The following is a 12,547-nucleotide window of genomic DNA, read 5'->3' as shown; positions in this document are numbered from 1 at the left end:
GCTGTCGAGTCAGTATCGTCTACGACTTGCTGCGCTATAGCGATGGCGATGTCTGGAACGGCGAGTAGTACTCGAGTTAGTCGTAGTCATCCTGAGTGGTCACTGGTGTAGGAAAGATAGACTCCAGCCAGGACATGGGTAGTACTAGCGTGGGGAGCGACTGAGCAAATATGAGCTTTGACGATGTCATCACCCGGTGCTGCCAGTCATTGTTAGACCGTGTGAGAGGTCATACCATGCATTCACGAGGGCATGTCCCGCAAGGCTCACCTCACCGCCAATCTTTGTGTCACCGTGCAGGGTCCCCGCATCCACTTAGATTTTCCTTGGCGTTACCGGGCACTCGGTTTTGATCAACCTCAAAATCTCTTTGACTTTTCTAGGAGGTTGATATGCGTTGTCGTAGTGGAGCACCTACATGTGGTCGCTGATGCCTTCGCTCCAGGCTTGTATTGATGCAAGAGACATGCAGTGTTGGTACTCCGAGTCTTGACGGCCGATACTGCGCTGGCCTTCTTATGCAAGAAAGTCGCTCCTCGCTAGGACAAGATTTCTGACATCAAACGATGCGGTTCGTACCGTGGTCTTACCGTGTGTCAATCCCAGACTGTCGGGTCCGGCATGTGGTCTCATGGGTCCACATCACGAAATCCAGGAAGCCCTGGAGCCTGCTCTTACTTTCACTATTCGCAGCCGAAACGGTCCCTGCGCATATGCTGCAACGTGCTAAGCTGGACATGTCCGTTCTTGGGCTCGGTCAGCAGCCCCAGATGTTGTGGTCTGTCTGGACTGGTGCTGCATCAGACCCAGCACTTAGCCTGTCGTGTAAAAGCCTACTGAATGATCCGCTGCCACGTCACAAACCCCGGAACAGTGTTGTAATTTAAGCTGCGCTGTGCCGGATCATGGTCCAGCACGCGTTATCGTGCCTCTGAAGGTACCTTTCAACCCTTCTGCCACGAATCGAGGCACACTTCGTAAGATGTTGTTGGCGCTGCGTTCTCAACGCAGACTTGCCAACACCGAGGTCGAGGTGCGGTGGATAGTGTATACGATCGGTACTGAGTAATCGCGCTTGTGGCAAGTTTTGCCTCTTACTTGTCGAGCTTCACAAACACAATCAGCCCGAATTGCAATGCTCCGAGACAAGCGTCTGAGCCCGGCGGACAATGGCTCCACGGCCCCGGCAGTTTGGGTAAAGTCGTGATCCATCCCTGTCTTGAGCTAGACTCATTCTCACATCGACGTGGGGACTGTAGTATGGATCAGGCATTTGTATGCTGCCACGTATTCCGCAAACTCTGTACGGATATACAATATCAATCAGAGCCCAGGTATGTCACCTCCCAGTGGCGTCATTGATCTTCCCTGCGCATTGCTGGCAAAATTCCATTACACTAGCCGTTGAAATCCGCAGGATACAGGATAAAACGGCGAGCCCGTATTGAGCATTGCTGATGCAAGGTGTACTTCTCTGGCCTCAGTGCTCTCTGCCGGAAACTGGAACTGGCGCACGCAATGGTCTACGAATACCATCGACGCGAACATAGCAGGCTGATGAGTCGTCCGATCGCACCAAGCCGTGTGAACGGTGTAACGACCAAGGATACATGACGGAGAGCTACATCGTCGCACAGATTCCTGTCAGCGATAGGCTTAGCCTTCGTAAGAATTCAAAACAGGCCTAAGCATACCAGAAACCTGGGACACGGTAGTGCAGTGGCTTATGGGTGGGATACAGGTCGTGAAGATCATTGGTGGTTGTCTTTCTCATCAGACCCATCTGTTGGTTCCAGAAGCCCACCGTCGGATCTGTCGCTTGGCTCTTGATCATGTTGATGCCAGTCCTGCTGAGCTGATTGCCACCAAGCAGTACCGATACACGTTGTCGGCCGCCCTTCTAAGCGACGACGCATCTTCGACGTAGTACGTTCCCTTTTGCCCATCATTTAGATCGAGCAAGAGTACAGTAGTGCTCATGGTCCATTTGAGCGAAGATTGACCTGTACTCCACGCTGGGTGCCTCCTTAGTCCCACTTAGGGATGCAGGATGGCCGGATCCTCTCAGCAGGGCGAGCTTGTTGATGTCGAGGACAAACTTGTTGAGGTAGTGGAATGGGAGGGTCGGGAATATCAGAAATACAGCCTTGCCAGAGAGATTAACCTCAGCCCTTGCGACCAGGTACGTATGGCTCGTATGTGACACAGACCTCGGGCTCACTGTTTGCAGGACGAGGCAGATCGATTGGAAAAGTATGGCATCTCTTGCGGTAGTGTCATGGCACTGATAGTAGCAGACAGCACTTTTTCCTGAAGGACCTGCTGACAGGAGAAGAATGGCCGCGAAATCATCGTCTGTTTCCAGCCGCCGCAACCCATGCGCATGACTTTCTCGACTTAGGGTTTGGTACAGGGCTATGGTGTGCCGAAGTTGGCTCGTATGACACGCGATTCAGAGTAGTATGCTTCCCTTATGAGTGCTGCGCGATGGTCTGACAACACACAGGTCGGCATCGATATAACGAGCCACATGGCGATCGACGATAACCCTCCAAATGTCGAGCTCGAGCTTCAGAATTTGAACGAAGAATTGATGTTGTCAGACCTTAATAGCTTCGACTTCGTTCGGCTCAGTTTTGTCTCTGGTGGCATAAGCAGACAGCGATGGCCAGGATTATTATCCGATATCTTCAATAAAGCTCTGAGACCAGGCGGCATCGTTCAGTCGATGGAGTGGGACCTGCACTTCAGATCGGACTCCGATGCAGAAGCCTCGCTGAGCAACCTTCGGGAATGGACTCGACTGTACACCACAGCTCTGAGTTCCTCTGAGCGTCACGAAGGCCGTAAAATCCACAGGGTCGAGGATATCGAGGACTTCATGAGGGCAGCCAGGTTCGAGGTGTCGTCCAAAGTAATTGACGTACCCATCGGCGGCTGGCCAAATGACAGGCGCTCCAAGGCAATCGGCACGAAGAACTTCGAGAACATGTCTTCGCTTCTCGAGACGATTGCAACATATGTTGTTGTCAGTCGCCGCATCTGCAGCCTGGAGGACTTCAAGGACCTCATTGAGAACGCCAAGACAGAGCTGGGGAATGATGAGGCTGAGCTATACATGCGACTGCACATAGTATGGGGCAAGAAGGCAGCGTGAGCACTCCGTCGAGGCTCGAAGTCGAGGCTCGGCGCCCTTCAAGCAAGCTGCACATTGATGTTGTCAGAAGGTACCAAAGCGCTGAGCTCCCTCCGTGGGCAAGATATGCGCAAGCCACGAGCTCGCTGCGATCGCCTTCTGTCATCGTCTCAGGAGAACTCGTGGCCCAGGTATCACAGAGGACCAGATCCGAGCACAGAGGCTCAAGCACGGTGCTGCAAATGCCATAGCCCAGGAAGACATGCGTCGGTACGGTGGAGCATGTCCTGGAGTCCGTCGTCTTGAGTATAAGACGGACTCCTCATTGAATGGTACTCTATCGAGCTGGACGCGAGACAGCACTCGGGATCCGAACGCATACCAGACTTGGAAAATTGCACAGTCGTATATGTGTCACCATTTCTCTTGTCACGTAGTTGATGCTGCCCTTTTGGCTCTCAAAGGTGCAATTGTGCGTACGTGCGTCGTCCTATGCGTGGGATCGCCGCATCGGCGGAGACGTGAATGTACACGAGCACCTTGGCACAGATTGCAAGTGCTATCGACGAAAACGAGGCAATGCGACGGCGGGGGCAAGCTGGGAACAGGAGTTTCAAGGCAACTTCGAGGTGATAGGTTGATGGTATGGAGCTACGGCCCGCGCCGTCACTTCGGCTAAACCGTCCAGTACTCAACTTTTGCAGCAGCGCATTTTCGATTTCTCCAACCTCAACTTCGACGATCAACAGATTGAATGACTCTTTCATATCAGCTCAACTACGCACCGGCGCAATGCCCTCGACGTTCAACAAGGAAGGAAAGGATTGGGACACCCCAGACATCGACAAATGGGCTATCGACGAGTTCAAGGCCGATGACAACGCAGGAGGAACTTTTGCGGAAGAATCATCCTTCGTTGTTCTCTTCCCCAAATACCGAGAGATATATCTTCGCCAAAATTGGTCGATAGTCACGCGAGCGCTCGAGAAGACAGGCATCGCCTGTACGCTGGATCTCATAGAGGGGCGCATGGAAGTTAAGACTACTCGAAAAACATTTGACCCTGCAGCCATCCTCAATGCGCGAGACCTCATCAAGCTGTTGGCTCGGAGCGTGCCCGTCGCACCCGCTCTCAGAATATTGGAAGACTTGACCGCATGTGATATCATCAAGATCAGAAGCCTTGTCAGAAACAAAGAGAAGTTCGTCAAACGGCGGCAACGACTACTAGGTCCGAATGGAAGCACTCTCAAGGCACTGACACTTCTGACGGACTGTTCGTATATTCTCGTCCAGGGCTCGACGGTCGCAGCCATCGGACCCTACAAAGGCCTCAAGACCGTGCGACGGATCGTCGAGGATACAATGAACAATGTCCACCCAATCTACGCTATCAAAGAGCTGATGGTGCGTCGCGAACTCGCAAAGGATCCTACGCTGGTGAATGAGAGCTGGGATCGATTTCTGCCCAACTTCAAGAGCAAGTCTTTGAACAAGAGATATGTCCCGCACAAGATCAGTGAGAAGAAGAAGAACTACACGCCGTTTCCACCTCCACAAGAGAAATCCAAGATCGATCTTCAGATCGAGAGTGGTGAGTATTTCCTGGCAAAGCAAGCCAAAGAGAGAGCGAAAGAGCAGGAGCGCAAAGAGAAGCAGAAGGAAAGGAAGGCAGAGAAGGATCTGGAGCGCGCACAGGCATTCGTGGCGCCGAAGGAAGACCGAAAACGGAAACGAACAGATGGCGAGGAGCCCGTCAAGCCCAAGAAGCACAAAAAGAAGCCGGTTGCTGAAGTGGACTAGAGGTCTGCCACAAGGCCGCCAGATTTCGTCGTACTTGAGGAACATGCACATTGGGAAAGTTGAAAGACTGTGAATCACCACGCGTACTGCAATTACTCGTACTCAACAAACGTCAACGCAAGCCCGGCATCAGCTGAGATGTGGAGCGAACGGATGCAAGACCTCGATAACGATGACTGTTGGCCTACGAGCTAATGAGAGCGCTGCCGTGCGAGACTTCCAGTCACAGCATTGTCTCATCGGTCATGGTGGCTCATGTTCCCCTATACTGCGGAAACAAGAGGACATGACAGAGCATATGCAAGCGATCCGCTACTGCAAGGCAAAGCAAGGTTGCTCGCGCTTTCACGCGGAAGTGCAGCACGCAATCTTGCACGACACCTGTTATGGAAGGACCACCCGCATGAGAGACGTTCTTGACCGACAAGGCGTGGTAATCTGACATATTCGATTGTACGGCAGAAACGGCTTTTGCGCCGGGTCCCCAGCTGCCTCATGCGCTAAGGCGATCACACCAGGCCCGAAACAGCCAAGTGCTAATCCGCAAACGCAGGATTTCACCGAGCGGCTCTATTTCTACCAATGCGGCAGGCTTCTGGAAGAAATTTAGAAGCGGGTTCTTTGCTAGGTGATTATGCAAGTGTGACCACTGCGAAAGCTTCGGACAGGGAAGACCGGTAGGGAGACGCTCGATGAATAGTTTCTCCGAGTCCGAAAGACAATCAGCCAATCGCCAAAAGTTCCCGCTGTCCAATAAACTCCAGTGGACGATGAAGATCACAAGGTCAGACGACCAGCAGAGTCACTCGTGTCACTACCAGGATGCCAGAGCCGTGAATGGCCATTGGATGTTGCGGACGCAGGGGTATTGCCTTTCATACCTGCCCTTATGCAGCATGTCTCCTCAAGCTGCTGTGGGGAACAGCTCGCTGTCGACCAGCTCGCCCAAACTCTTTCGCCGCTAACTTTCGTATTTCTGGGTGGCAGCCAATAGCCTCTTTGAGGCATATGGAAATACTGACCCTGCTATGGTCCAGATGGTGCACCTAGTAGATGCTCATGTATTCGAGGCAATTTCGGACGACCACTTCAACAATGTAAATAACTATATAGTCTGCGTGATCAGCCTGCTGCATACTAGAGGACTTCATCATCACAAAGCTTCTACAGCTTCGAGCCGCGCCATCAACATCACGATCCTCAATCATCAGATATTGTACAAGCATTTCCCCGCCCTGAACACGAGCTGCACAAGCATAAGTAGCTTCTGCCACCCGCCCTGAGCTCAGAGCTGCTTCCAACAGAAGAACATACCATTGTCGGTACCTTGCACATTATGTCGGACCGCTCAGACGATATCAGCGAGGTGCGCAGACCATCAGCAGCAGATGTTGATGGTCGCCGCCGCAGCGTTGCCAACAAGGGCCTCACAGGAGCCTCAGCATTGACTGTCAGACAATCGATTTGGCCTATCACATTGGTCACTGTCCTCTTCTTCCTATGGGGCTTCGCGTACGGCCTCCTCGATGTTCTCAACGCCAAGTTCCAAACATCTCTCAACATCACTGCCGCCAAAGCCGGTGGTCTACAGGGTTCTTACTTCGGCGCATACTTCATTGGACCTCTTACCTACTCAGGATGGGTTGTCCGCAGATTTGGCTACCGCTGGACTTTCATCATGGGCTTGTGCATCTACGGGGTGGGAGCTCTGATGTTCTGGCCCTCAGCCAAGTTCAAGTCCTTCCCTGGCTTCTGCGGCAGTTTGTTCATTGTTGGCTCAGGTCTATCCACCCTTGAGACCGCTGCCAACCCATACATTGCCACCTGCGGTCCTCCCAGATTGTCCGAGTTCCGTCTTGAGCTCTCCCAATCTTTCCAGGCCATCGGTTCAGTCGTTGCACCTCTTCTGGCTGCTCGTGTCTTCTTCAAAGAGACCAACACCAACGATCTCTCGCATGTCCAGTGGACCTACGTCGGCATTGCTGCGTTCGTCTTCCTGCTCTCAGTGGTCTTCTTCTTCTCTCCTCTCCCAGAAGTCACGGACGCGACATGGCTCTGCAGGCCGAGCAGTGTGCCGATCTCACTGGCTATCAGGAGAAGCCATTCAGGAAGCAATACAAGCTCTTCTTCGGTGTGGCCGCTCAGTTCTGCTATGTTGGCGCACAAGTCGCAGTCGCATCTCAATTCATCCGCTACTCCGAGGAATCGGCCGGCCTCACGGAAGCTCAGGCATCGGACAGATATGCCATCGGTCAGTCGCTCTTTGCAATTGGTCGTTTCGCAGCCGCCGGTCTCTTCATGTTCGTCAAGCCTCGCCTAGTCCTGCTGGTCTTCATGACCATGATCATGGTCTTCCAGGCCTGCGCTATGGGCATCTACGGCGAAGGAGGTATCGCAGTCCTCTCCCTGGTCCTCTTCTTCGAGTCCTGCATCTTCCCAACGATCTTCACCCTCTCCATCCGTGGTCTCGGCCGCCACACCAAGCGCGGATCTTCCTTCATCGTCGCGTCGGTCTGCGGTGGTGCACTGTTCCCATCACTGACCGGTTTGGCTGCCGACAGCTCGACATACCACAAGGCCATGGGTGTGCCTCTGGCTGGTTTTTTCGTGTCTTTCATCTTCCCCATCTATCTCAATACTCTTTGCGCGAAAGAGCTTGACGGTTTCCGCGAGACGAAGATTGGCTATCACGATGAGCGCCGCGGAACAGTCATTGGTGATGTCAATGACGTTGAGACTCAGGTTGCCGTGGCCAAGCGCGCATCTGAGGTTCATACTGAGAAGGTGTGATCGTTTTCAAGCATTGTCTGGAGCAATGGGGAGTTGGTCGGCGATGATCACCAAACGGAGGTGTCCTTGAGACACGACCAACATCGATACCCAATTTACTACATAGATCAATGATAGCAATGACTACACGTTACATATTATTCATACTCACGGATTTGTGCTCTCGGCCTTTGGGATTCAATCGTAGAGTATGATGCGCTGAACTACAAGCCTTACTACGCGACACTTTGGCATGACAAGACAGCGCCTCTGCTCGACCGCAACGGCCCTGCCCTCTGAATATTTGCTTCGGTCGCACTTGCCCATCACTGTTTGACTTCCACAAATCCACGAGCACCCCCTGCTCACGATCCTTCCCCGCAGCTCACAGAGCCTCACTAAAAGTATAAAAGGTCCAGATCGCAGATCCGGAGACAGCCCGTGCACAAAACTCTGAATGCGAGCTTTTGCAGTCAAACAAGCAGAGTGCATGCAGGATCCGGTAAGCTTGAGGCTGAGCGCCCGGCAAAAATGTCCCTGGTATCTAGTGACTTTCAGTGATCGCGCCTTGGCTTCGTGCCGCTTAGAACGATCGAGCTCGAACGATGCTCTGGAGTAGATTTGGCTGCTTGAGCCAGCTCATGGGCTTGGTGGTAGCTCATTCGCTGACTGTGATCTGGTCGATCGGTCCAGACTCCATCAGAGAGAGGGCAGCTCTGATCTCAAGAGTGGCCGAGATTCACTCGTCTATTTCCTCGCTCAGCCAGCATGTTGTAGGCCACATACGTTGACTAGGTGCGTCAACTTCGACTGTCGTCACAAGAAGGACAGATGGTTTGGATGTAGCCTCAAGGCCATCACCCAGAGCCACTCATACCTGCTCGTCGACTCGACCTACCTCTCCCTCGGTAACTTGCGGCGCAGTCGCGGCGAGCAAAGACCAGGGGTCGAATCAATTCAGGCCAGACTCTCGCGGTTCGTTGCATCTGAGTAGAATATAAGAAAGTCCTATGCTGTGACATTCGGACAGTGCGACGTTGACACCAAGCATTGATGGCAATGGCGGAGCCCAGCCCGCCGTCTTCTTGGCTTCCCAAGCTTCTACCGGCACATCATCGTACCTAGGTACATGTATGAAGACGTTACCTACCAAAGACGTTGTGTCAAACATCTAGACTCGCATGAACGATGCGTCATGATCAGGTATCACCAGCAGTGGCCCATCACCTGCAGTCCAGCAGAATGCTAATCTTGGCGCCAAGGCGGTCACTCGATGTCCGAGGCAGTCGTCACACTCTCCTTTGAGGTCAATCGGTGAAGGACGTTGTCTACAGTTAGCAGTGTACCTATGTACGTTACCACATCATTGAGGGAACGCATCCGTATCGCACAAATCACCACGGAACAAAAACTTCGGCAGCGGCTTTCGGCAAGCAAGCCCCTGCAACTTCTGCCCAGGTCGTCCAATCGGTGCAGCCTCATCTTACCCTTAGCCAAACCCGGGGACATCGCTTCTCCACGCTTTTCAAACCTGGAGAAGCCGCCACTAAAAGGCCTGGTAAAACATATGCCCATAGAGTGCTGTTGAGGCGCTTTGCCCGCGGCTTCGACGCGGAAAGCACCCTCACTTGAAGCATCACCACAGCGGGAAAGAGCGCGCAGTCACGATTTCCGAAACCTGGCTCGTGCCACTAGCTTCAAGTTACGAAGGTCTGTACTCACGTCTGCTGTTCGACACACGGCGCGACGATCCCTGCCGTCTCGTTTGTCAAGCGATTATTTTCTTTATAAGAGTGCGAGGCCCCCTCAATCTCCAAGTTGGTTTTTCGTTTCCCCGTCTGGTTGCAAAGTCGAGTCCGTGGTCTTTCAATCTGGCCCACGATTGTTGCACGTCCCTAGTCCGGCTGTCGTTCACTCCGGTCGCCTCCCTGCAGCGGCACTGTGCAACACTGGCAATGTGTTTGGCCCACTCGTCTGTTCGAGTGCCAGATTTTGCTCAGCAAACCAGTCCTCCGTTCAAAACCAAGTACTCTAGGGTTCTTCCTGCACCAACACAGAATTGCTGTTGTCGACTGCAGCAAGAATGTCGGTTGATAAGACAGCCACAGAGGTTGAGCGAGCATACGACGACAAGCACGACGTGATCAACGACAAATATGCTCACGAAGAAACGCTCAATCAGATGAAGCAAGAAGCCACCCATGCCAACGTTGACGAGAAGAAGCTGCTCCTGAAGACTGATCTTCATGTCGTTCCTATTCTGTTCCTACTTTTCCTTTGCGCTTTCATTGATCGGTGAGCAGCTCTCACATTTCTCCCGTTTGCACCACTAAGCAGCAACAGAATCAATATTGGCAATGCCCGTATCCAAGGACTCGAGAAGGATCTTAAGATGAAGGGTGTGGATTACAACATTGCTCTTTTCACCTTCTTCATTCTCTACATTCTCCTAGAAGTGCCATCGAATATCATCCTCAAGAAGATGCGGCCCAGCATCTTTCTCTCCTCGATCATGCTTTGTTGGGGAATTGTCACGATCGGTCAGGGCTGTACGCAGTCATTCGGCGGACTCGTTGGCTGTCGCGTTATCATTGGTGCGCTCGAAGCAGGTACGTCTTCCCTTCCTGTGAGCCTAGGCCATGTCAGACAGGAGGGATGCTGACCGAAACCGCCAAAATAGGATTCTTCCCAGGCTCGGTCTATCTAATCAGTATGTTCTACAAAAGACATGAGCTCCAGTGGCGCATCAACTTGTTCTTCTCGGCGTCCATCATCGCTGGTGCCTTTTCAGGCTTGCTTGCGTACGCTATCGCGCACATGGACGGTAAGCCAGCCTTCCTTCCTACTTTAGGCTAGCTCTCGTGCTGACAGCTGCTCAGGTGTCGCGGGCTACGGTGGCTGGAGGTGGATATTCATTATCGAAGGACTCGCTACTGTCGTGATCGCTGCCGCATCCTACTTCTTGGTCCCTGACTGGCCTGAAACCGCCAAATTCTACACAGAAGAAGAACGAGCTTTCTGGATCCGCAGACTGGCGCTGGACAATGAGGACACCAGCATGTCGCACTGGGACAAGAAGACTGCTCGCCGCGTGTTCGGCGATATCAAGATCTACCTCGGGTAAGAATACTCTGGCTTATATGCTTTGCAGTCTCACCTGAATCTTGCAGCTGACGGTACTTCACGCAGAACTGCCATGTATATGGGCATCGTGACCACTGGCTACTCTGGAAGTTTCTTCACACCAACAATCTGTGAGTCGTTCCCTCATTCCCTCCCTCAAGAGGTATGACTAATGACATTCACAGTAAAACAACTTGGCTGGACTTCAATCCGCGCCCAAGTCATGTCGATCCCGATCTTCATCGTTGCCACCGTCCTCGCCCTTTCCGCTGCCCTACTGTCCGATCGCATCAAGCACCGGTTCGGCTTCATCATATTCGGCTGTTGTGTGGCCACCACCGGCTACGCCATTTTGCTGAACATGCACCACGTTGCGGTTGGCGTCCGCTACTTCGCCGTTTTCCTCATCGTAGGAGGCGGGTACATTGCGCAGCCCATCACTCTGGTCTGGTTGAACAACAATCTTGGCGGGCACTACAAGCGTGGTGTGGGTGCGGCGATGCAGGTTGGGATCGGCAACATTGGTGGAATCATTGCAAGCAATATCTTCTTACAATCAGAGGCACCCACGTATCCTACAGGCTTCGGGACGGCACTGGGAATGATCTGGCTGTGCGTGATCAGTGCGTGTCTGTTCTTGGTATACCTGATGTACGAGAACAAGGCCCGCGATCAGGGAAAGCGCGACTGGAGATACGAAGAGCCTGAGCATGAGAGGAAGAATATGGGAGATGACTATCCGAGCTTCAGGTTCACATACTAAATGAATTTGGCCGGGACGGGCATGGAGCAGAGTGGCAAGGGTGGGCAGAGCGCGGATCGTCTTCGAATCTTCGATGACGGTGTGCAATGACATGCTTGCTGAAGAAGGTGATGGTGCAAATGCTGCGCTGAGCATCCGGCGCAGATCTCAGACTCATGGCAGGGGTTCTTGTCCGCGTCTGAATAAAGGACATCGAGTCTTATGTGAGGCAAATATCAAGGACAGCCATTCGGGGCGCTCAATGTGTCCGTAGCAAAACACTGGCAAGTCAGTGCCCAGGTGATCACGCGGCCCGACTCAAAACGGCCCTTCGAGCAAGTCATCTGGTCTGAGTGATGCTTGGTTCAAGCCGGATGACTGACTCAGCATGCAGACCGGTTGACATGAATCGTGCTTGCCTATGCCTCAGCAAACCGTTCCTTCCTGCTCACGATCGCCTTCAAGTTTTGAGACAGTATGCAGGCAGGAGCTCTGAAATCGGGACTAGAGCAGTAGCGACGGACCAAAGGCATCAATCCGGGGCGGACCACAGGCTAGCTCTGCTCTGCTCGGTATATAGATGATGCTGTTTACTAGTCGTCGACCTGAGACAACAAAATTGTGCCACATGATCGCTTCCTCGCCCAAGACTAAAACGGACAACGACAGCAGGAGCACACAGCATTCGCTCCTGCCCACTGATGTTACTTGACAACGCCACATGCGGCAGGTGCATCAGCCAGCACCTTCCACGGTTGCTCGTCTTGTCAACCGGCTCAGCAAATTCCTACGTGAGACCGGTTGACGCAACGCTCACGCATCCTCGAGGTCGGCAGCGACAGCAATAGGAAATAGATGTGACCGTCAGCGAGACTGCCTGACAGTATCACGGACAGGAGGCATCTCGAGCATCCACATTACAGATGTTTTTGTCATCCGGCTTGGGTCAGACTTATGTGAGACCGGATAACCAC

At 52.9% G+C, this 12,547-nt stretch overlaps 4 protein-coding genes across 4 annotated transcripts; all 4 read left to right on the top strand.

Moving 5' to 3' along the window:
- Positions 1-2,050: 2,050 nt before the first annotated feature.
- Positions 2,051-3,157, top strand: AB675_10232 (uncharacterized protein; the record flags this gene model as incomplete). The annotated part of the gene is made up of 4 exons (XM_018138989.1): positions 2,051-2,182; positions 2,231-2,253; positions 2,298-2,460; positions 2,507-3,157. The coding sequence occupies 4 exons, from the start codon at positions 2,051-2,053 to the stop codon at positions 3,155-3,157; spliced, it is 969 nt and encodes a 322-aa protein (XP_017997431.1).
- Positions 3,158-3,928: 771 nt separating this feature from the next.
- Positions 3,929-4,939, top strand: AB675_10231 (KRR1 small subunit processome component; the record flags this gene model as incomplete). The annotated part of the gene is made up of 1 exon (XM_018138988.1): positions 3,929-4,939. One exon carries the CDS (start codon positions 3,929-3,931, stop codon positions 4,937-4,939), a length of 1,011 nt encoding a protein of 336 aa, XP_017997347.1.
- A 1,336-nt stretch (positions 4,940-6,275) lies between these two features.
- On the top strand, positions 6,276-7,729 carry AB675_10230 (L-fucose-proton symporter; the record flags this gene model as incomplete). The annotated part of the gene is made up of 2 exons (XM_018138987.1): positions 6,276-6,925; positions 6,973-7,729. 2 exons carry the CDS (start codon positions 6,276-6,278, stop codon positions 7,727-7,729), a joined length of 1,407 nt encoding a protein of 468 aa, XP_017997451.1.
- Positions 7,730-9,791: 2,062 nt separating this feature from the next.
- AB675_10229 (putative transporter) lies at positions 9,792-11,594 on the top strand (the record flags this gene model as incomplete). Its single annotated transcript, XM_018138985.1, has 6 exons — positions 9,792-10,003; positions 10,052-10,317; positions 10,389-10,532; positions 10,588-10,828; positions 10,898-10,962; positions 11,017-11,594. 6 exons carry the CDS (start codon positions 9,792-9,794, stop codon positions 11,592-11,594), a joined length of 1,506 nt encoding a protein of 501 aa, XP_017997369.1.
- Between the last annotated feature and the right edge of the window lie 953 nt (positions 11,595-12,547).

Source organism: Cyphellophora attinorum, assembly GCF_001299255.1.
Source record: "Cyphellophora attinorum strain CBS 131958 chromosome Unknown Contig24, whole genome shotgun sequence".
Lineage (NCBI taxonomy): Eukaryota > Fungi > Ascomycota > Eurotiomycetes > Chaetothyriales > Cyphellophoraceae > Cyphellophora > Cyphellophora attinorum.
The sequence above is the reverse complement of the archived record's forward strand: the minus strand, read 5'-3'. Positions and strand labels throughout refer to the sequence as shown.